This window comes from Leucoraja erinacea, chromosome 1 (genome assembly GCF_028641065.1).
Source record: "Leucoraja erinacea ecotype New England chromosome 1, Leri_hhj_1, whole genome shotgun sequence".
Lineage (NCBI taxonomy): Eukaryota > Metazoa > Chordata > Chondrichthyes > Rajiformes > Rajidae > Leucoraja > Leucoraja erinaceus.
In genome coordinates this window covers 16,254,564-16,278,341 of record NC_073377.1, presented here as the reverse complement: position 1 = coordinate 16,278,341, position 23,778 = coordinate 16,254,564, and the positions used below count along the sequence as shown (strand labels likewise).

Here is a 23,778-nt window from a genome sequence, read left to right as displayed (position 1 = left end):
AATACATGTATTTCTGACATTATGAGTGCATGAGATGGTGATTAATTGTCTCCACCACATTCATTCCATATTAATTTTATTTTTGTTTGGGCTTGTGCTAATAGATTACTTCCTATCAGTGGAGAATGTCAACTCGACGAATATTAAAGGCCGTACTAATAGACCTCAGTGGAACGCTGCACATTGAAGATACAGCTGTGTCTGGTGCCCAGGAGGCACTGCAAAAGTAAGAAAATCTAAATGTCTCTCTGTCATGGTAACTGGTGTCATATTTATATGTATCACATGAAACCAGGAGTCAGAGAGGTCAGAGGACACATGTTGCCAGGATGTAAAGGAATGGCAGATGAATAAACCAAAACATTTATGTTCAGTGTGCTGCAAGTGTGCTTATTACATTCGGATCCAGGTGAGGATCTGGTATTGGCGACGAGGATGAACTAGTAATTGTTTTTTCAACTTTTGTAGCAGATATGGCATTTAACAAAGCAGCTGGAATTAGAAGTTTGAATTCATTCAACCTGAATGGGGAGGCGCGTGTTGCGAGCGCAAGGTTTGAGGCATGGCTAGAGGAATTTAACTCCCACCCGTTTTTTGTTGTTTCCAATGTCGTTATTATTTATTTGTTACGTTGGAGCTCTGCTAGGGCAGTGCGCCTGAACTTTTGTTGTATGTATTTACAATGACAATAAAGTGTATTATTATTATTATGTATTATTGTTATTCATGTCCCTGTGTAAATGCCTCTTAAATGCCACTATCGTACCTGCTTCCACCAAACCCCCCAGCAGCACGTTCCAGGCACCCACCAATCTGTGTAAAAATAAAACCTGTCTTGCAAATCTCCTTTAAACTTTCCCCCTCTCACGTTAAAGCCGTGCCCCCTAGTATTACATTTCTACCCTGGGGAAAATAATCTTGCCATCTAACCTATCTATGGCTCTCATAATTTAATAAATTTATATAAGACTAGACCGAGTGGGACCCGTTGGGTCCCGTCCCCTCAACGCGTGGTGGCGAGTGGAGGGATCGGCCTGCGGCATCACACACACACTAACCAACCTCTCACTCACACACCCACACACACACACACCCCCCCCCCACACACACACACACACACACTAACCACCCCCCTTGATATTATATGAATATTATTTATTGGCTCCTTTTATCCCATCCCCGCCCTATCCACTGATAGCCCCCAACTCGCAGGCGCGTCTAGAGAGGGGGGGGGGGGGGGTAGAGAGAGAGCGAGAGGGCAGAGAGTGAGGGGGCAGAGACAGAGAGAGAGGGGCAGAGACAGAGAGAGGGGTAGCGAGAGAGAGAGAGAGAGAGAGAGCAGAGACAGAGACAGAACACAGAGAGAGGGGCGGGGCGGAGGGGAGAGAGAGGGGGGAGAGTAGAGGAAGGGGGAGAGAGAATTGGGGGGAGAGGAAGGGGGGAGAGAAAGGGGGCAGAGAGAGGAGAGGAGGGGGGAGAGAGGAGGGGGGAGAGAGGAGGGGGGAGAGGAGGAGGGAGGTGGAGGAGGGGGGAAGGAGTAGGAGGGGAGCGGGCAGTGGGCAGCTCGTGTGGGGGGGACGTCACTCGCAGCGTGCATATCGAAGACGGCAGCACGCAGAGCCATTGTTACGTCATCAGCCAAAGCCGCTTTATTTTCCAAGTTATTTCAGATTCTTGAACATTTTGATTAATAACTCGAGAAATAATGCATGACATTTTCAGATAAGGCAATTTTTGACTTCGTGGCATAAATCTCTATCGGAATATGTAAAAATTTCACCGTTAGCACATCGTTTTTGCGAGAGAAGATGTGATCACACACAAATAAATTCACACACATACATACACATTCTGTATGTATGACGCACTTTTATACATTTTGGTCTAATTTTCCCAACTCTTCTCTCATAACTTCACTGTTGGCTTTGTTTAAACTTAGCCCCAGTTTTGCATTAAAATCCATCCCTTTCAAAGTCATTGCCAAATTCTATCTTATTGTGGTCACTTTCCCTTAAAGCTGCTGTAGCTAGAGATGCTTCTTACACACATGGTTTTGTAGAAAACTGGAAGCACCCATGACCTTCCAAATGGTGCAGCAATTGCAGCTCACTTGTCTCAGCTCTTCTATTCTGCCTCATACTAACCTATTGAAGTGTCAGAAAAGAATTGCTGCCCACGGACCCGAATTACACTCTGTTGAACTCTGTTAAGGGATATTTGGACAGCTACATGGATAGGAAACGCTATGGATCAAATGCAGGCAATTGGGACTAGCCTAGATGAGCATCTTGTTCAGCATGAATGAATTGGGCCGAAAGGCCTGTTCATGCTGTACAACTATATCAGAATAGCTAATGTTAGGATTGTCACCTTGCAGACCCTTTCAATCAGACCCCGCATTCTGAAGACCATACACCTCTGACGACCACAGTGTATGTTGTGGTTTCTGGAATCACTTTTATTTCAGTTCCCAAGCAAAACTGGATTAATTAATTGTTTAGAAAATGCTCTTTTATTGAAACCTTAAAACCCATGCTAGATTATAAAATATAGAAAAATTCCAGTTATTTCTTCAGATTTGGGTTATGGTGCTAGTAGTTTGTATTTAAAGCTGAAATAAGATGATTTCCACATTATGTAAATACGCACACACACAGTTCTGTTACAAATGCTTTAATACAGAAGCACTTCTCTGCAAATAATCGACAAGAGGAGCTAACATGTATTTTGTACAATTTGACATGCTTAGGTTACGCAGTTCTCCTGTAGCTGTGAAGTTTGTGACCAACACCACCAAGGAATGTAAACGAACTCTGTTTGAACGGCTGCAGAAACTCAGCTTTGATATCCACGAGGATGAGATTTTCACATCTTTAACTGCGGCCAGGAACTTTGTTGAGCAGAAACAGGTCAGACCTTTACTATTGGTAGACAACAGTGCACTTGAAGATTTTGAAGGTAAGCTGTCTTTTGAATGGGTGGTGCAATGAGCCAAACACCATTTACTTCTAAGCTCCTTTTACCTCTGAAGCTGGGTTACAATTCAATCTACAATTCTGAAGTTGCAATCAATGATCTTGAATCAGATTTTGAGAATTTAAACTTCACTGCAGAATTTGAGAACATGCAGTAATATAAGCTGATTTGTTCTGTAGTACCAAATGAGTCATATGTGGTCAATCTTGTGATTGATAATGATTTGAATTAACTACTTGTTTATGTGAAAAGATCACACAGCATTATTGAAGAAGTGAAAAGTAGCTGCTCCAGAATGCAGAGAATCCTTTCTTCTACAAACAAATTTTCAAGAACAGGTCACTTATTTCATTGCTATTTCGAGGACATTGCGGAGAACAAATTGAGTCTATCTTGCACCGCACAGCAACATTGATAAGGTTCCTCATGGTACCTGGAAGGTTAGATTGCATGGGATCCAGGGAGAGCTAGTGTGATAGAGAACTGGCTTCACAGAGGGAAGCAGAGGATGATGGTGGAAGGTCATTTTTCAAACTAGAGGCATGTGACTAGTGGTGTGCCGCAGGGACCAGTGCTGGGCCCATTGCTGTTTCTAGTTTATATCAATGATAAGAAAAAATAGGGGAATCAAGAACCAGAGGGACATAGCTTTAAGGAGAAAGACAATAGACAATAGGTGCAGGAGTAGGCCATTTGGCCCTTCGAGCCAGCACCGCCATTCACTGTGATCATGGCTGAACATCCACACTCAGTACCCCGTTTCTGCCTTTTCCCCATATCCCCTGACTTCGCTAACTTTAAGAGCTCTGTCCAACTCTCTCTTGAAAGCCTGCAGAGAATTGGCCTTGCCGCTGCCACCGGAGCACCGTCCCAGCCCCGAGCGGGGCCGCTGCCACTGGAACGCCGGAAACCACTGTGCCCCCTGGTTCTGGACTCCCCCCAACATCAGGAACATGTTTCCTGCGTTTAGCGTGTCCAAAACCTTAATAATCCTATATGTTTCAATAAGACCTCCTTGCATGCTTCTAAATTCCAGAGTATACAAGCCCAGCCACTCCATTCTATCAACATATGACAGTCCCGCCTCCCCTCGTGAACCTCCCTCAAAAGCAAGAATGGCCTTCCTCAAATTTGGAGACCAAAACTCAACACCTCTTGTTATGAAGGCCAACATGCCATTCGATTTCTTCACTGCCTGCTGTACCTGCAAGCTTACTTTCAGTGACTGATGAACAAGGACCCCCAGATCTCGTTGTACTTCCCCTTTTCCCATCTTGGCACCATTCAGATAATAATCTGCCTTCCTGTTTTTGCCACCAAAGTGGATAACCTCACATTTATCCACATGAAACTGCATCTGCCATTCATCTGTCCATTCACCCAACCTGCCCAAGTCACCCTGCATCCTCATAGCATCCTCCTCACAGTTTACACTGCCACCCAGCTTTGTGTCATCTGCAAATTTGCTAATATTACTTTGAATCCCTTCATCTAAATCATTAATGTATATTGCAAACAGCTGCGGTCCAATCACCGAGTCTTGCGGTACCCCACTAGTCACTGCCTGCCATTCTGAAAGTAACCCATTAATCCCAACTCTTTGTTTCCTGTCTGCCAACCAATTTTCTTCCCATGTCAGTACCCTACCCCCAATACCATATGCTCTAATTTTGCCCACTAATCTCCTATGTGGGACCTTAGCAAATGCTTTCTGAAAGTCCAGGTACACTACATTCACTGGCTCTCCCTTGTCCATTTTCCTAGTTACATCCTCAAAAAATTCCAGAAGATTAGTCAACATAGAAACATAGAAATTAGGTGCAGGAGTAGGCCATTTGGCCCTTCGAGCCTGCACCGCCATTCAATATGATCATGGCTGATCATCCAACTCAGTATCCCGTACCTGCCTTCTCTCCATACCCCCTGATCCCCTTAGCCACAAGGGCCACATCTAACTCCCTCTTAAATATAGCCAATGAACTGGCCTCAACTACCCTCTGTGGCAGAGAGTTCCAGAGATTCACCACTCTCTGTGTGAAAAAAGTTCTTCTCATCTCGGTTTTAAAGGATTTCCCCTTTATCCTTAAGCTGTGACCCCTTGTCCTGGACTTCCCCAACATCGGGAACAATCTTCCTGCATCTAGCCTGTCCAACCCCTTAAGAATTTTGTAAGTTTCTATAAGATCCCCTCTCAATCTTCTAAATTCTAGAGAGTATAAACCAAGTCTATCCAGTCTTTCTTCATAAGACAGTCCTGACATCCCAGGAATCAGTCTGGTGAACCGTCTCTGCACTCCCTCTATGGCAATAATGTCCTTCCTCAGATTTGGAGACCAAAACTGTACGCAATACTACAGGTGTGGTCTCACCAAGACCCTGTACAACTGCAGTAGAACCTCTCTGCTCCTATACTCAAATCCTTTTGCAATGAAAGCCAACATACCATTCGCTTTCTTTACTGCCTGCTGCACCTGCATGCCTACCTTCAATGACTGGTGTACCATGACACCCAGGTCTCGCTGCATCTCCCCCTTTCCCAATCAGCCACCATTTAGATAATAGTCTGCTTTCCTGTTTTTGCCACCAAAATGGATAACCTCACATTTATCCACATTATACTGCATCTGCCAAACATTTGCCCACTCACCCAGCCTATCCAAGTCACCCTGCAGTCTCCTAGCATCCTCCTCACAGCTAGCACTGCCCCCCAGCTTAGTGTCATCCGCAAACTTGGAGATATTGCCTTCAATTCCCTCATCCAGATCATTAATATATATTGTAAATAGCTGGGGTCCCAGTACTGAGCCTTGGGGTACCCCACTAGTCACTGCCTGCCATTGTGAAAAGGACCCGTTTACTCCTACTCTTTGCTTCCTGTTTGCCAGCCAGTCCTCTATCCACATCAATAATGAACCCCCAATGCCTTGTGCTTTAAGTTTGTATACTAATCTCTTATGTGGGACCTTGTCGAAAGCCTTCTGGAAGTCCAGATACACCACATCCACTGGTTCTCCCCTATCAACGCTACTAGTTACATCCTCGAAAAATTCTATAAGATTCGTCAGACATGATTTACCTTTCGTAAATCCATGCTGACTTTGTCCAATGATTTCACCACTTTCCAAATGTGCTGCTATTCCCATCTTTAATAACTGACTCTAGCAGTTTCCCCACTACCGATGTTAGACTAACTGGTCTGTAATTCCCCATTTTCTCTCTCCCTCCCTTCTTAAAAAGTGGGGTTACGTTTGCTACCCGCCAATCTTCAGGAACTACTCCAGAATCTAAAGAGTTTTGAAAGATTATTACTAATGCATCCACTATTTCTGGAGCTACTTCCTTAAGTACTCTGGGATGCAGCCTATCTGGCCCTGGGGATTTATCGGCCTTTAATCCATTCAGTTTACCCAACACCACTTCCCGGCTAACCTGGATTTCACTCAATTCCTCCAACTCCTTTGACCCGCGGTCCCCTGCTATTTCCGGCAAATTATGTATGTCTTCCTTAGTGAAGACGGAACCAAAGTAGTTATTCAATTGGTCCGCCATATCCTTGTTCCCCATGATCAACTCACCTGTTTCTGACTGCAAGGGACCTACATTTGTTTTAACTAATCTCTTTCTTTTCACATATCTATAAAAACTTTTGCAGTCAGTTTTTATGTTCCCTGCCAGTTTTCTTTAATAATCTATTTTTCCTTTCCTAATTAAGCCCTTTGTCCTCCTCTGCTGGTCTTTGAATTTCTCCCAGTCCTCTGGTATGCTGCTTTTTCTGGCTAATTTGTACGCATCATCCTTCGCTTTGATACTATCCCTGATTTCCCTTGTTATCCATGGATGTACTACCTTCCCTGATTTATTCTTTTGCCAAACTGGGATGAACAATTTTTGTAGTTCATCCATGCAGTCTTTAAATGTCTTCCATTGCATATCCACCGTCAACCCTTTTAGAATTAATTGCCAGTCAATCTTGGCCAATTCACGTCTCATACCCTCAAAGTTACCTTTCTTTAAGTTCAGAACCATTGTTTCTGAATTAACAATGTCACTCTCCATCCTAATGAAGAACTCAACCATATTATGGTCACTCTTGCCCAAGGGGGCACGTACAACAAGATTGCTAACTAACCCTTCCTCATTACTCAATACCCAGTCTAAAATAGCCTGCTCTCTCGTTGGTTCCTCTACATGTTGATTTAGATAACTATCCCGCATACATTCCAAGAAATCCTCTTCCTCAGCACCCCTGCCAATTTGATTCACCCAATCTATATGTAGATTGAAGTCACCCATTATAACCGTTTTGCCTTTGTCGCACGCATTTCTAATTTCCTGTTTGATACCATCTCCAACTTCACTACTACTGTTAGGTGGCCTGTACACAACACCCACCAGCGTTTTCTGCCCCTTAGTGTTTCGCAGCTCTACCCATACCGATTCCACATCCTCCAAACTAATGTCCTTCCTTTCCATTGCATTAATCCCCTCTCTAATCAGTAACACTACCCCACCTCCTTTTCCTTTCTGTCTATCCCTCCTGAATATTGAATATCCCTGGATGTTCAGCTCCCAGCCTTGGTCACCCTGGAGCCATGTCTCCGTGATCCCAACTATATCATAGTCATTAATAGCTATCTGCACATTCAACTCATCCACCTTATTCCGAATGCTCCTTGCATTGAGACACAAAGCCTTCAGGCTTGTTTTTACAACACTCTTACCCCTTATACAATTATGTTGAAAAGTGGCCCTTTTTGATTTTTGCCCTGGTTTTGTCTGCCTGCCACTTTTACTCTACACCTTGCTACCTATTTCTTCTACCCTCATTTTACACCCTTCGGTCTCTACGCTCACACATTTAAGAAACCCTTTCCCTTTAACTCCATCCTCCACTGTCCCATTCAACACCTCACCCCCCTTATTCAGTTTAAAGCCACCCGTGTAGCAGTGGTAAACCTGCCTGCCAGAATGCTGGTCCCACACCTGTTAAGATGCAATCCGTCCCTTTTGTACAGTTCCCCCTTACCCCAAAACAGATCCCAGTGATCTAAGAATCTAAATCCCTGCCCCGTGCACCAGTTCCTCAGCCACACGTTCAGGTCCCGTATCTCCCTGTTCCTGCTTTCGCCAGCACGGGGAACTGGAAGCAAACCGGAGATAACAACCCTGGAGGTCCTGCTTTTCAACATTTTTCCGAGCTCTCTAAAGTCACGCTGCAGAATATTCATCCCTTTCTTTCCGACATCGTTTGTGCCGACATGCACTACCACTTCCGGATGTTCACCTTCGCCCTTGAGGATTTTCTGCACTCTGTCCATGACATCCTGGATCCTGGCACCGGGAAGGCAGCACACCATCCTCGCATCCCGTCTGTTGCCGCAGAAACCCCTGTCCGTACCTCTCACGATGGAGTCTCCCACTACAATGGCCTTGCCTGCCTTAGGCCTTTTTGGTTTTGGCTCAACAGCCCTATTCGCATCACAGGCCAGTCCGCCGCTCACGTCTTCTGTCCCAACAGCTTCTAAGCGGATGAACCTGTTTACAAGAGGTACACCACCCAGGGACGTTGGCATTCCATGCTTCCCTCCCTTTCTCACTGTCTCCCACCTTCTCTCTTCCAGTACCTTAGGTGTAACAATCGTACTGTAGGACTTGTCGAGGAATGACTCCGTTTCTCGTACGAACCGGAGGTCATCCACTTGCTTCTCCAGTTCCCCAACACGGCCCTTCAGGAGCTCTACCTGGATGCATTTTTCGCATTTGTAGCAGCCAGAGGCACCAGCGGTGTCCTTGACCTCCCACATACTGCAAGCATCGCACTGAATCAGCTTGCCTGACATCTCCTTCTTTGGTCTCTACCTCTCAAGCGTATTGCGTGGTCTCCTCTCCTCTCCGAAGACTCTCGAGCCAAAGACTCACACTTTACTCACAGGGCACTTCGCTCACTGCCGCTCGCAAAGAGCTGTCCTGCTTAAATTGACTGATAAATTGCCTGATTTACCAATTTACACAGCAAATTCCTCAGTTTTCAACTGTTTCCACCCCTCTCCTCCCACTTGGGCTAGAGCCAATCAGTCGTATCTCTTGCTAATCTGTTGCTGCTGCTGTTGTTCCTCCCAAATCTACAGCAGTTCTGAACAAAGACCGTGCGTCCTTGGCCTTTTAACTGTTTTCACCCCTCTCCTCATGATTTCCCCTTCGTAAATCCATACTGACTTGGACCAATCTTGATACTGCTATCCAAATGTGCTGCTATTTCATCTTTATTAATTGACTCCAGCATCTTCCCCATCACCAATGTCAGGCTAACTGGTCTACAATTCCCTGTTTTCTCTCTCCTGCCTTTCTTAAAAAGTGGGATAACATTAGCTACTCTCCAATCCACAGGAACTGATCCTGAGTCTATAGAACATTGGAAAATTATCACCAATGCATCCACGATTTCTTGAGCCTTATGTACCCTGGGATGCAGACCATCAGGCCCCAGGGATTCATCAGCCTTCAGTCCCATCAGTCTACCCAACACCATTTCCTGCCGAATGTGGATTTCCTTCAGTTCCTCCGTCACCCCAGATCCTCTGGACACTGGTACATCAGGGAGATTGTTTGTGTCTTCCTTAGTGAAGACGGATCCAAAGTACCTGTTCAACTCATCTGCCATTTCAATGTTTCCCCATAATAAATTCACCTGTTTCAGTCTTCAAGGCTCCAACTTTGGTCTTAACTATTTTTTTCTTCTTCAAATACTTAAAGCAGCTTTTACTATCCTCCTTTATATTCTTGGCTAGCTTACCTTCGTACCTCGTATACGTATTCCCCCAGTGTTGCATTTTTAGTTATCTTTTGTTGCTCTTTAAAAGTTTCCCAATCCTCTGGCTTCCTGCTCCTCTTTGCTGTGTTATACTTCTTCTCTTTTATTTTTATACTGTCCCTGACTTCCCTTGTCAGCCACCCAGATTGGTCTTTTCTCCTGTCAGTTAATGCCATGGCCGGAATGGCGGACAGGAAACAAAGAGTAGGGATCAACGGGTCCCTATCAGAATGGCAGGCAGTGACTAGTGGGGTACCGCAAGGCTCGCTGCTGGGACCGCAGCTATTTACAATATACATCAATGATTTGGATAAAGAGATTCAAAGTAACATTAGCAAATTTGCAGATGACACAAAGCTGGGTGGCAGTGTGAACTGTGAGGAGGATGCTATGAGAATGCAGGGTGACTTGGACAGGTTGGGGGAGTGGGCAGATGCATGGCAGATGAAGTTTAATGCAGATAAATGTGAGGTTATCCACTTTGGTAGCAAAAACAGGAAGGCAGATTACTATCTAAATGGCGTCAAGTTGGGAAAAGAAAAAGTGCAACGGGATCTGGGGGTCCTTGTATATCAGTCTATGAAAGTAAGCATGCAGGTACAGCAGGCAGTGAAGAAAACGAATGGCATGTTGGCCTTTATAACAAGATGAGTCGAGTATAGGAGCAAAGAGGTTCTTCTGCAGTTGTACAGGGCCCTAGTGAGACCACATCTGGAGTATTGTGTGCAGTTTTGGTCCCCTTATTGAGGAAGGATATTCTTGCTATTGAGGGAGTGCAGCGTAGGTTTACAAGGTTAATTCCCGGGATGGCGGGACAGTCATATGCTGAGAGAATGGAGCGGCTGGACTTGTACACTCTGGAGTTTAGAAGGACGAGAGGGGATCTTATTGAAACATATAAGATTGTTAAGGATTTGGACACGCTAGAGGCAGGAAACATGTTCCCGATGTTGGGGGAGTCCAGAACCAGGGGCCACAGTTTAAGAATAAGGGATAAGCCATTTAGAACGGAGACGAGGAAACACTTTTTCTCACAGAGAGTTGTGAGTCTGTGGAATTCTCTGCCTCAGAGGACGGTGAAGGCCGGTTCTCTGGATACTTTCAAGAGAGAGCTAGATAGGGCTCTTAAAGATAGCGGAGTCAGGGGGTATGGGGAGAAGGCAGGAACGGGGCACTGATTGGGGATGATCAGCCATGATCACATTGAATGGTGTTGCTGGCTCGAAGGGCCGAATGGCCTACTCCTGCACCTATTGTCTATTGTCTATCCCGGTGTTCTCGATATGGCCTCCTGTACATCGGCGACACCAAGCGTCAAATTGATGACCATTTCGCTAAACACCTGTGCTTGATCCACCAAGGCCAACTGGAACTCCCGGTTGCTAACAATTTTAATTCCTCCATTGCCAGAGTGAGGCCACATACAAACTGGAGGAGCAGCACCTCAGGTTCTGCTTGGGTAGTTTACAACCCAATGGAATGAACATTGAATTCTCCAATTTTAGGTAACTAAACCCCTTCGTCCCCACACACACCTCCCCTGTGCCCCAACTGGACTCTCACCTATTTCTCCCCTCCCACTCCCCAGCCATCTATATTTCTTCCTGTTGCTTCACAATGCGCAACCTGTATTTTCACCCCATGCCTTTGTCCAACCATCTGTTTATCAATCCATCCCCCTCTCACCTGTATCAACCTATTATGCCAGACTTTGGTCTGCCCCTCCTCTTTCTCAGCTTTCTTCCTCTCCATACTTTTTTTTCACCTTCCATCACAGTGAGGAATGTGGAGGAGTCACTGTGGTGGATGTGTATGTTCAAATATATTTTGTGTGTCTTGTTGCTTTGTACTGGTATGACTGTACGGCAAATCAAATTCCTCGTATGTTGCAAAACATACTGTGCTAATAAAGTATCATTATGATGATGATTATGATACAATTAGTCTGAAGAATGGTCCCGACCCCAAGCGTCATCCACCCGTGTTCCCTAGAGATGCTGTCTACCTGCTGAGTTACTCCAATACTTTGTGTCTTTTTATGTAAACCAGCATCTGGAGTTCCTTGACGCAGACTGCTCGTGGTTTTTCTAATTATTTGTACCAATATTTGTATCATTAAGCCATTTATGGTGGGTCAAATACCATTCGAAATTAAGATGATACTACCCAATCTCATTATTCGCAGGATTTTTACAGTCAGTTGAAATTAGTTTCTCTTTCAGATTTGTCACCGAGGAACTAGTTGTATGGAAAGAAAACTGAAATAAAAGCAGTAACATCTGTGGGGAGGGAATTTAAGTTATCAAATACACAAAAGACAGATGGCGTCTTCAGCAAAAAACAAAGTGTTGTAGGAACTCAGCAGGGAACTAAGTTGGTGTTTAAATCAGCCACTCTGCATCCGATGAAGGGTCCTTGATGGGAAATGTGAACCACTCCCCAGAGATGTCGCCTGTCCTGCAGAGTTTTGTTTTATCATGTTCAGTTTTATTTAGGATTAAGTTCAAAACTAAAGACGACATCTAATACAGATTTGAAACTTTGAGGCAGAAACTGCTTCAGATTATTTCCAGGTTGTATTTTTTTTTGTGATCATTTCCTTTCATATTTAATGGGTTCTGGTAGAAGTGAGGCTCCAAAGGTTTGGATGCTATCCACTTAAGAATAGATGCTTCACTGAAAAAAGGTGCAATTATCCCAGAAAGCAGCTCAAAAGAACCTTTTATAAACCCAATAAGTTCCACATCAGATATACTGACATGCATAGAACATAGAACAGTACAGCACACAAGCATGCCCTTTGGCCCACAATGTCTGTACAGAAGATTATGCCAAGACCGACTCTTATCTGCCAACACATAATCCATATCCCTCCATTCCCTGTATATCCATGTGCCTATCTAAAAGCCTCTTAAATGTCACTAATGTATATGTGTCCACCAGCACCCCAGCAGCACGTTCTAGGCACTCACCACTGCCTGTATAAAAAAACCTGCCCTGCACATCTCCTTTAAACTTTGCCCCTCTAATCAAAACAATCCAACCCTGTCCACCCTCACTCTGTAGCCAATACTCTCTAATCCTGCCACCTTTCTGGTCGAGCGTCTCTGCACCCTTTTCACCGCCTCCACATCTTTGCATTGAGGCGACCAGAACGGCATGCAATCGTGCAATACTCCAAATGTGGACGAATCCATGTCCTATAAAATTGCAATATGACTTCCTGATCTTCTTATACTCAATACTCAATATATTCTTATACTCAATGACTCGACCAATGAAGGCATGCATACCTATCTTCTTGAGCTATCTTTGCAAGTAGCAGGTAGATTTGTTTGCAGATAACATTAAGCATGATCCCAAGAGATTTTATAAGCACCTAAAGTGAAAAAGGGTAACCAGGGAGAGAGTGGGACCCCTCGGGAATCAAAGCGGTTAACTGGTGTGGAGCCACAGTAGATGGGCAAGGTCCTTAATGGGTATTTCTCCTCTGTTTTTATCATTGAGGAAGACAGGAGGATGGGGGATCTAGGGGTAGACACTGGAAGTATCTTGAGAGCGGTCAATATTACGATTGCAGAGGTGTTGAAGGTACTGACGTGTATGAAGATAGACAAATCTCCCAGGCCTAATCAGATATATCTGAGGATGCATTGGAAAGCTAGAAAGAAAATTGCAGGAGCCCTTGCGGAGATTTACGAGTCGGCATTAAATACAGGCAAGGTGCCAGAAGACTGGAGGGAGACAAATGTTGTGCCTCTATTCAAGAAGGGCTGCAAGGAAAAGGCTGGGAACTACAAGCCTGTAAGATTAACATCTGTGGTCGGAAAGTTACTGGAGAGTATTCTGAGGGATAGGAAACATATGCACTTAGTTGGACAAGGGCTAGTCAAGGATAGTCAACATGGTTTCATATGCGAGAGGTCATGTCTCACAAATCTGATTGAGTTTAATGTGGATGTGACCAAAAAGATCGATGAAGACAGAGTTGTAGACGTTGTATACACGGATTTTAGTAAGGCATTCGACAAACTTCCGAATGTTAGGCAGCTCTGGAAGGTTAGATACCATGGGATTCAAGGAGCGATAGCTGAATGGATAGAAAATTGCCTTCTTGGAAGATGGTGGTAGGTTGCTATTCGGACTGGAGGCCTGTGGCTAGTGGTATGCCTCGGGATTCAGTGCTGGGCCCATTGATGTTTGTCATCTATATCAATGATTTGGATGAGAACGACAATTACATGATTAGCAAGTTTGCAGATGACAGAAAAGTGGGTGGTATTGTAGATTGTGAGGCCACATTTCGAGTACTGTGTTCAGTTTTGGGCACCATGTTTTAGGAAAGATGTCACCAAGCTGGAGAGAGTGCAGAGAAGATTTATGAGGATTTTGCTAAGACTTGAGGTTCTGAGCTATAGGGAGAGGTTGTACAGGCTAGGACTCCATTCCTTGGAGTGCAGGAGCATGAGAGGTGATCTTATAGAGGTGTATAAAATCATGAGAGGAATAGATTGGGTAGACTCACAGTCTCTTGCCCAGAGTGGGGGAAGCAGGAAGCAGCATGTGAGGCTGGGAAAGCACATCACGGACCCTCAGCATAGCAGCACCGCAAGGATGTGTACTCTCTCTCCTTTACTCTCTCTACACCAATGACTGCACCTCCATAGACACCTCTGTCAAGCTTCTCAAGTTTGCGGACGACACAACCCTGAGTGGACTAAATTGGATAGGCATATGGATGAGAAGGGAATGGAGGGTTATGGTATGAGTGCAGGCAGGTGGGACTAAGGGGGAAAAAAAATTTGTTCGGCACGGACTTGTAGGGCCGAGATGGCCTGTTTCCGTGCTGTAATTGTTATATGGTTATATGTTCCAGGAGGGGGAGGGATCTGCCTACAGACAGGAAGTGACACAGCTGGCGTCCTGGTGCCGTCGCAACACCCTAGAGCTCAATACTCTCAAGACAGTGGAATTGATTGTAGACTTTAGGAGAGCTCCCCACCCCTCACCCCACTCACCGTCAACAACACCACAGTCACATCTGTGGAGTCTTTTAAGTTCCTGGGAACCATCATCTCCAAGGACAAGGGACGACAGAGGATGTACTTCCTGCGGCAGCTGAGGAGGCACATTCTCCCACAGGCAATGATGGTCCAATTCTACACGGCCATCATAGAGTCTGTCCTCACCTTCTCCATCATGGTCTGGTTTGGCTCAGCCACCAAGCACGACACCTGGAGGCTGCAGTGAATCGTCCGATCAGCAGAGAAGGTTATTGGCTGCAACCTTCCCTCCATTGATGAACTGTCCACTGCAAGGGTCAGGAAGCGAGCGGGGAAGATCATCTCTGACCCCTCTCACCCTGGCCATAAACTCTTTGAATCACTTCTCTCTGGAAGGCGACTCCGGATTGTCAAAGCTGCCACAGCCAGACATAAAAACAATTTTTATCCACGAGTAGTTGGCCAAAAATCTGTAACCTCCTTTTGATCTGGTATTTGGTTGTATCACATGCTTGATCAATGGTGTTTTATCATTAACGTTTTATTACTATTAATGTTTAGTGTTTTCTGAGTCATTCATAACTGTCACTGTATGTCATGTTGTTACTTGTGGGTGGAGCACCAAGGCAAATTCCTTGTATGTGAATACTTGGCCAATAAACTTACTTACTTGAAAACGAGAAGACAAAGGTTTATGGTGAGGGGGGAGGGATTTAATAGGAACCCGAGGGTTAACTTTTTCACACAAAGGGTGGTAGCTGTATGGAATGAGCTGCCGGAGGAGGTAGTTAAGGCAGGTCGACCAGTGTAGATGGGACGTGTTGGCCGGTGTGGGCAAGTTGGGCCGAAGGACGCTGTAAAACTATCTACTTGTGTTGCAATTTTCAGGGAGCCGTGGACGGACTCCAAGATCCCTCTGTAGATCAATGCTGTTAAGTGTATATTCATGCACTAATGAAATTAATTGTATATTTACTCTTGCATTTGATCTCTTTCCCCCCCACCCCCGCCCCGCCCCCAATTGAATTGAATAGAATAGAATACTTTATTGTCACGTGTGGCAAGTCACAATGAAATTCTTTGCTTGCATATCCAAGGTATGCAAATAGTCGCCACATAAAGGACACTGACATAGTTACAAAGTATCCTGTACCAGGATCAAATTATGTTGTGTCTTGGGTCTATTTGTTTGTAATGTATGGCTGCAGAAACGGCATTTCGTTTGGACCTCAAGGGGTCCAAATGGTTCCTTGAAATTCTTGACTTGACTCCAAGGTATGCAAATAGTCCCACATAAAGGACACACAAAGACCCGTACCAGGCATCCACTCCCCCCCCTGGTTCCCAACTTACCAACTCCGCGGCACCGACCCGCGAGGCTCCACTGACCAGCGAGGTTCCACTGACACGCCGGGGCCTCCCCTCAAACACTAAAGTGCAACACCTCACACTAACCAAATTAATAAACATTTTGTGATTTTAGTGTTACAAATACACATACACGGGCATCTGCATTTATTTTTACTCCAATCGATCGACATCAAAAGTTCAATGAGAATTGATTTATTTTTCAGGAGTGGACACAACTGATCCCAATGCTGTGGTTGTTGGATTAGCTCCTGAACACTTTAACTATGACACATTGAACAAGGCATTCAGGTAAACATTTGCAAATGACAAAGGAAAATAGTCTGGGAATAAATAGTGATCGAGCTCTTTGTAAATCCTAATGTAATTCGGATGCAATGATTATCTTGCCATCATGCAATGACCAGATACTATATCTAATATGGAAGATAAACGTGGATTAAACTCTTACAGATGATTCTTGCCTGACTGGACCAAGCACTAAATCAACCTGGTTACACAAAAAAGCTGGAGAAACTCAGCGGGTGCAGCAGCATCTATGGAGCGAAGGAAATAGGCAACGTTTCGGGCCGAAACCCTTCTTCAGCATCAGCATTCTCCTCTTAAACACTAAATCAACCTACTTTGCAGCTAGTTTTCCTGTGAAAACTATTATGTTTGCTACATAATATTTTGAATACAATATTGGCAGTAGATAATAATGGTTGCCTTATTCCTGCAGTATTTAATTTGTGCATAACACAAACCTGAAGAGGCATAGATTTAAAATATCCATTAATTTGCTTATCCTCTGAAGGGTCTGAAGAAGGGTTTCGGCCCGAAACGTTGCCTATTTCCTTCACTCCATAGATGCTGCTGCTCCCACTGAGTTTCTCCAGCTTTTTTGTTTACCTTCGATTTTCCAGCATCTGCAGTTCCTTCTTAAACAATTTGCTTATCCTGTTCTGTTTTTATTTCAATGGTTCCTTATTATCATTTGTACTGCGGAACACTGAAATTCTTGCTTTGCATACAGTTCAGTAAATTATCACTATAGATAAACACGATCCCAGATTAAGTACAAAGTGTGTGGAAATATCCCACGGAAATGCTACACAAGAGTCACTTCAAGGTCCAAGCTGCAGCTGGCCATAAAGGCCCATTGCAGCTGTCGCCTTGTTCCAGGTCGGCCAGCGAACCATAGTCCCTTTCCTCACCCAGCCACCATTCAGTCCTCCGGGGGGCGCCTCTCGCAGCCAACCTTGAGGATGCGGAAGGTAAGATCCTGGTTCCTGTCGCAAGCCCTTTTGTTCTTGCATCCTCCATCGCCAATTCTCTCCATCCTCCTCTCTGGTTCCCAGGGAGGAGCAGGGGCTGGGCTCGGCGGCTTCCCTCTTCAGGCGGATTTCATGGTTCCACGGCCTCTCCGTAGCGTGACATGACATCATATTGTCTCATCATGGGAAAATTGTCCGAATTTCATACTGCTGATTCCATGTTCAATTTGGCATAGATGTTGGAACAGGTCATACATTCTGTTGAACAGTGTGCTTATGTAATGTGGATTCACAGAAACGAAACAAGGCATCAAACCATTGAACGCCTTGCAAGGCACAAAACCATTGAACGGCATTGAAAAAGGGGAGGAAGAAGAACATCGTAGAGGAATAAATATTTGTAATTGTTGATTGCATAGTTCAACCTTGTTCTGTCTTCCCATGTCTTTCTACAGATTAATTTTGGATGGTGCCCCTCTAATTGCCATACACAAAGCAAGATACTACAAGAAGGTAGATGGATTATCACTTGGACCAGGACCTTTTATCACTGGGCTGGAATATGCAACAGATGTCAAGGCCGCAGTAGTAGGAAAACCAGAGAAACCATTCTTTCTTGAAGCTCTTCGAAGTATTGGATGTCAACCAGAAGAGGCAGTTATGATTGGTGATGTATGTTTAATTTTGCCCATCTCAATCAGCTCGTCTGCTCATAGCAAAAGGATTTGAGTATAGGAGCAGGGAGGTTCTACTGCAGTTGTACAGGATCTTGGTGAGACCACACCTGGAGTATTGCGTACAGTTTTGGTCTCCTAATCTGAGGAAAGACATTCTTGCCATAGAGGGAGTACAGAGAAGGTTCACCAGACTGATTCCTGGGATGTCAGGACTTTCATATGAAGAAAGACTGGATAGACTCGGCTTGTACGCGCTAGAATTTAGAAGATTGAGGGGGTATCTTATAGAAACTTACACAATTCTTAAGGGGTTGGACAGGCTAGATGCAGGAAGATTGTTCCGATGTTGGGGAAGTCCAGAACAAGGGGTCACAGTTTAAGGATAAGGGGGAAATCTTTTAGGACCGAGATAACGAAAAAATAATTTTCACACAGAGAGTGATGAATCTCTGGAATTCTCTGCAACAGAAGGTAGTTGAGGCCAGTTCATGGGCTATATTTAAGAGGGAGTTAGATGTGGCCCTTGTGGCTAAAGGGATCAGGGGTATGGAGAGAAGGCAGGTACAGGATACTGAGTTGGATGATCAGCCATGATCACATTGAATGGCGGTGCAGGCTCGAAGGGCCGAATGGCCTCCTCCTGCACCTATTTTCTATGTTTCTATGAAACAAATCCACATTAAAGTATTTGGAATAGTTGAGTTTAAAGATGACAATGCTGTCCTGTCCAACCTCCCACATTCTGTGCTATATCAGTCATGAACATCCAAACCTCTCTTACCTTATCTGAACTCACTCCAAGTTTCCTTCATCCAACTTGTTTGTGCTTTGTTGACCTTCACTGGCTTCCTCTCTTACAAAGACATTATTTTAAATCCTTATTTTAAAATATTTTTATTTCCCTCAATGAACATGTCCTCAAACACCTCAGCACCACTTCCAGACCTTTCAGCCTCACAGACTCTTCACTTCCCAGATTCTGACTTCTTGCATTCTCCCAATACTACTTTCAGTTTTCTTTCCCCCCCCCAGGCTCTGGAATTATCTCCCCAAAATTCTGCCTCTGACTTTATGGAGTTGGTATTCAGGAATTCTTAGTAGCCGAAGTGACCATCAACAAAACTAAATATTCCTGAGCAGTCAAATCTATAGGAGGCATTACCTCAAAAAGGCAACTAGCATCATCAAGGACAGACACCATCCCGGCCCGCTCTCAAGCTTGACCCCTTGTCCTGGACTTCCCCAACATCTGTCGCCTGTCAGGAAGAAAATATTTCACCTTTGATGAGATAACATAGGCATGCATTTTAAGGGAGCTCCTACTTTCCATGGAGAAACACGGAACTATTTGGAAAGGAGCTAACCATTATGGAGTTGGTATTCAGGAATTCTTAGTAGCCAAAGTGACCATCTACAAAACTAAATATTCCTGAGCAGTCAAATCTATAGGAGGCATTACCTCAAAAAGGCAACTAGCATCATCAAGGACAGACACCATCCCAGCCACGCTCTCATTTCACTGCTGTCGTCAGGAAGAAAATATTACAAGTCTGTAAACCATGACCTCCAGGTTCAGGAACAGCTTATTTCCAACAACCATCATGCTCTTTAACACCATAAACACCAACTAAATATTGAGCCTTCCCGAGCCCCCATTCATCTGATGGTATTACTGTCACAGTCACAGAGGCGGACTTCAGAAGATCCTTCAGGGAGGTGAACCCTCGGAAAGCACCTGGACCTGATGGTATATCTGGTCGAGTTCTCAAAACCTGTGCAAACCAACTGGCAGGGGTGTTTGCGGACATTTTAAATCTCTAATTCCTGTGGTCTGAGATTCCCTCCTGCTTTAAAGGGCATCAATAATGCCGGTGCCCAAGAAGAGTAAGGTCTCGTGCCTCAATGACTATAGACTAGTGGCACTAACGTTCGTGGTGATGAAGTGCTTTGAGAGGTCGGTTATGGGGCATATCAACTCGTACCTCAATAAGAACCTCGACCCATTACAGTTCGCCTACCGTCACAACAGGTCCACGGAAGATGCGATCTCACTGGCTCTCCACTCTGCACTGGACCACTTTGACAATAAAAACACTTACGTCAGCGTGTTTTTTATAGACTACAGCTCGGCGTTCAATACCATCATCCCATTCAAGCTGGTTACGAAACTCACGGGAACTGTGCATCCCTTTGCAATTGGATCCTCGACTTCCTCACCCACAGACCACAGTCTGTTCGAATTGGCAGAAACACTTTATTCTCAGTGATGATTAGTACGGGAGCACCTCAAGGCTGTGTGCTCAGCCCCTTGCTTTACTCACTCTATACTCATGACTGTGTAGCCGGACATAGTGTAAACATTTTCAAGTTCGCCGATGACACCACCGTTGTGGGACGAATTACAGATGGTGATGAGTCAGAGTATAGAAGTGAGATCGACCGGCTGACCATATGGTGCCAGCACAACAACCTGGCTCTCAATATCAGAAAAACCAAAGAACTGATTGTGGACTTTGGAATGGAAGGTTGGGGACCCACAATCCTGTTTACATCAATGGTGGAGAGAGTCAAAAACTTCAAATTCCTGGGCGTGCATATTTCCAATGATCTTTCCTGGACCCAGCACACAATCATAAAGAAAGCACATCTCTACTTCCTGAGAAGATTACGGAGATTTGGTATGTCAAATAGGATTCTCTTGAACTTCTACAGGTGCACAGTAGAGCACGCTGATTGGTTGCATCGTGGCTTGGTACGGCAACTTGAACATCCAGTAGCGGAAAAGACTGCAAAAAGTTGTAAACACTGCCCAGGCCATCACCGGCTCCGACCTCCCCACCATTGAAGGGATCTATCGTAGTCGCTGACTCAAAACACATCATCAAAGACACCACACCACCCTGGCCACTCACTCAAGTCACCATTGCCATCGGGATGAAGGTACAGGAGCGTGAGAACAGTAACGTCCAGGTTCAGGAACACTTCTTCCCTACAGCCATCAGGCTATTAAATACTGCAACCTCATAAGCTATGAACTACGATAGACTATTATTATTATTATTGCACTGTTATTCTTTGTTCTTTTTTTCTGATTTTTTGTTATTATTTCTTATGATTACATATTCTGTTGTGCTGTAGCAAGTAAGAATTTCATTGGTCTATCTGGGACATATGACAATAAAACATTCTTGACTTGAACTATGAATGGAATTGGTTGGACCAAGGATTTTAAGCTTTAATTTTGTTTTGCACTAATATTGTTTTAAAAAATTTGTTAAACTTATTTTTTCGTTTGCTTACTATGTTGTCTGTGGAGTACTGTGTTTACAGATCTATGTTGCTGCTGCAAATAAGAATTTCTTTATTCTGTTTCGGTATACATGACAATTAAACACTCTTGATTCTTCTGCACCTGGGATCTATTGCACTCAGTATCCTAGGATCCTCAGATCCTTTTCTGCGTCTCCTTTTCTTAGTCTCCTTTTCTTAATCTCCTTACCAAATAAAGGTGCCAATATCTGAACATGGAATTCTATCGGTGGTTATGTTTATTGCAACCATAATATTTTAAAATGTGTGCCTTTCTTTGCAAAATCTCAGATCTTTTAAGATGTTTCTAGCCTGATATGTTCTCTCTTTTCAAATTTGTGTATCGGACCTCTGCTTCTTGCTCCACAAGGGTAATGAGAACATTATTTGCTCAATCTTTAACTATTATTTTGCTTTCTTTAGTTAGGTTTCAACTGAGTAATTCCAAGCTTTTCTCACATCTTGCCTTTTTCATCTTTTCTTTTTACTTTCTGTTGTTCGATTGTTGTTTTTGTCACTTCACCTAATTTAATGCAGAGTGGAGAAAACAAAACGCATTAATAGCAGGATAATTTATTTCTGTCTGCAGGATGTGAGGGATGATGTCGGTGGAGCACAAAGTGCTGGAATGTTGGGCATTTTGGTAAAAACGGGTAAGTCTTTGTTTCTAACTAACCATATGAAATGCTTATGGTTGTTTTCCTCTTCCTTTATTTTTTACACAATACAGAATTTGGCAGCAAAAGAGGTGACCAAGGAACTGTTGCTTTTATACAGTTGTCCTTGAGTAGATAATAGTGGAGATCGATTTTCACTATCTTTCATATGTTAAAGCTTTTCACTGTACCTCGGTACACGTGGCAATAAACTAAACCAAATTAAATGTTACTATTTGTTAATACAGCACACACATCATGTGTGACACTTAATTTTGTCTTTGATTATTTCACTTAGCTGTACAGCTACTACAATATCATGGGTAGATAAAAATGCTGGAGAAACTCAACGGCTGAGGCAGCATCTATGGAGCGAAGGAAAAAGTGACGTTTCGGGTCGAGACCCTTCTTCAGACTTCTTCCTTCGCTCCATAGATGCTGCCTCACCCACTGAGTTTCGCCAGCATCTTTATCTACCTTTGATTTTTCCAGCATCTGCATTTCCTTCTTAAACAACTCTACCACTGTCCCACTGTGCTGTCCCTGTGCTGTATGAGGAAAATTATTTATTTTTTAGCCTTTCTAGCTCAAGATCCTGCAACTTTGTTTCTGATCAATCTTATAACATGGGGAGTTTCCACATGAATTTTCTTTTATGTTAATTAGAAATATGCTATACTGCATTTATTTCACTTTGCTTCATCCTCCCTGATAGAATCTATATTCCACAGCAAATGAAGTTTTGTCTCAGCTGGTACCTCTCCTAACTTTTATTCAGAATGTCAGGATTTAAATTCCACCCTAGAGCACAAAAAATCTCACTTCAGTACTGAGGGTGAACTGTAGTGAACTTCAACATGGCCCGCGGGGTCTGTCCTCTCTGGCTGAGGTAAAAGCCATTTCACCACTTCAAAAGCCAGAGGTATCCTGGTACTTCTGTAACACATAGAAAGACATGTGCTATTATTTTCCAAGTTTTTATATGAGAGGCTTTAATTGCAAAAACAATTGGCGATTGTCCTCTCTGTGCTCTAACTGCGTTTCAAATTAATTCGCAATAAAACACTAGTGTATTATTAAATACACTATGTATGACATGTTACACAATGTTTTAAAATATAATTGTTTTTTTGTCCATGTAAATGAAAACCTGTTATCTCTGTCACTACACTTTTTCCTACTCTTCTGTTTAATCCCTCAAGGTTTTGACACAGTTAAGCCTGCTTGCCCTTTCATTCTTTCTCCAAACTTGCCATTCCCTGAACTCGCCATTTCTTTTCTCTTCACTTTTCAGTTCAGTACAACCCTGCCCTCCAAGCCTTCATTCTTCACCTCAATTTCTGATTATGAGCTGCCTTTTAGTTTGCATATCAGATTTTTGTTTATAAACAAAAAGTTTTATTTAAGCAATGAACACATTAAAATGTGGCTATTTAACTAAGTCTTATTGTTTGTTGCTACTTTCTACCCTGCAAGAATGGTATTTGATCCCCTCACATTTACTGTTCATTTCCCCCCCCTCCCCCCAGGCAAATATCGGCTTGGAGATGAAGGCAAAACAAACCCTGCTCCGTACCTGACGTGTGATGCTTTCCCACAAGCTGTTGACCACATACTATACAATATGCTGTAATAATCCATTAAATAAAAAGATCAAAAGACAAAAGAGTTGGCTGTATCTGTTTTCACACCTCTATAGACTGTTGTCAAATGATGAAATGA

The 23,778-nt window shown here is 43.8% G+C and overlaps 2 protein-coding genes across 6 annotated transcripts in view; one reads left to right on the top strand and one right to left on the bottom strand.

The window, feature by feature from the left end:
* Positions 1-69: 69 nt before the first annotated feature.
* Positions 70-23,740, top strand: hdhd2 (haloacid dehalogenase-like hydrolase domain containing 2). The gene is made up of 6 exons (XM_055657882.1): positions 70-226; positions 2,750-2,958; positions 16,365-16,449; positions 17,870-18,086; positions 21,990-22,053; positions 23,586-23,740. The coding sequence occupies exons 1-6, from the start codon at positions 126-128 to the stop codon at positions 23,687-23,689; spliced, it is 780 nt and encodes a 259-aa protein (XP_055513857.1). The 5' UTR covers positions 70-125; the 3' UTR covers positions 23,690-23,740.
* The window catches only part of katnal2 (katanin p60 subunit A-like 2), a 62,738-nt gene continuing 60,329 nt past the window's right edge, over positions 21,370-23,778 (bottom strand). For 4 of the 5 annotated variants that reach the window (XR_008725686.1, XR_008725693.1, XR_008725697.1 and 1 more), the window contains one exon: positions 22,060-22,992. The gene's annotated coding sequence lies outside the window, so the exon portion shown is untranslated. Of the gene's footprint in view, positions 21,924-22,059; positions 22,993-23,778 lie in introns of those variants that run through there. The other variant, XR_008725692.1, reaches the window with a different exon arrangement.

What these genes read in the sequence shown, in the direction of transcription:
- hdhd2 (XM_055657882.1), top strand. Translation starts at nt 126, where the DNA reads ATGTCAACTCGACGAATATTAAAGGCCGTACTAATAGACCTCAGTGGA. An exon ending in TGCACTTGAAGATTTTGAAG is followed by an intron (nt 2,959 to 16,364) that starts GTAAGCTGTCTT and finishes TTTATTTTTCAG; the next exon opens with GAGTGGACACAACTGATCCC. An exon ending in AGGCAGTTATGATTGGTGAT is followed by an intron (nt 18,087 to 21,989) that starts GTATGTTTAATT and finishes TTCTGTCTGCAG; the next exon opens with GATGTGAGGGATGATGTCGG.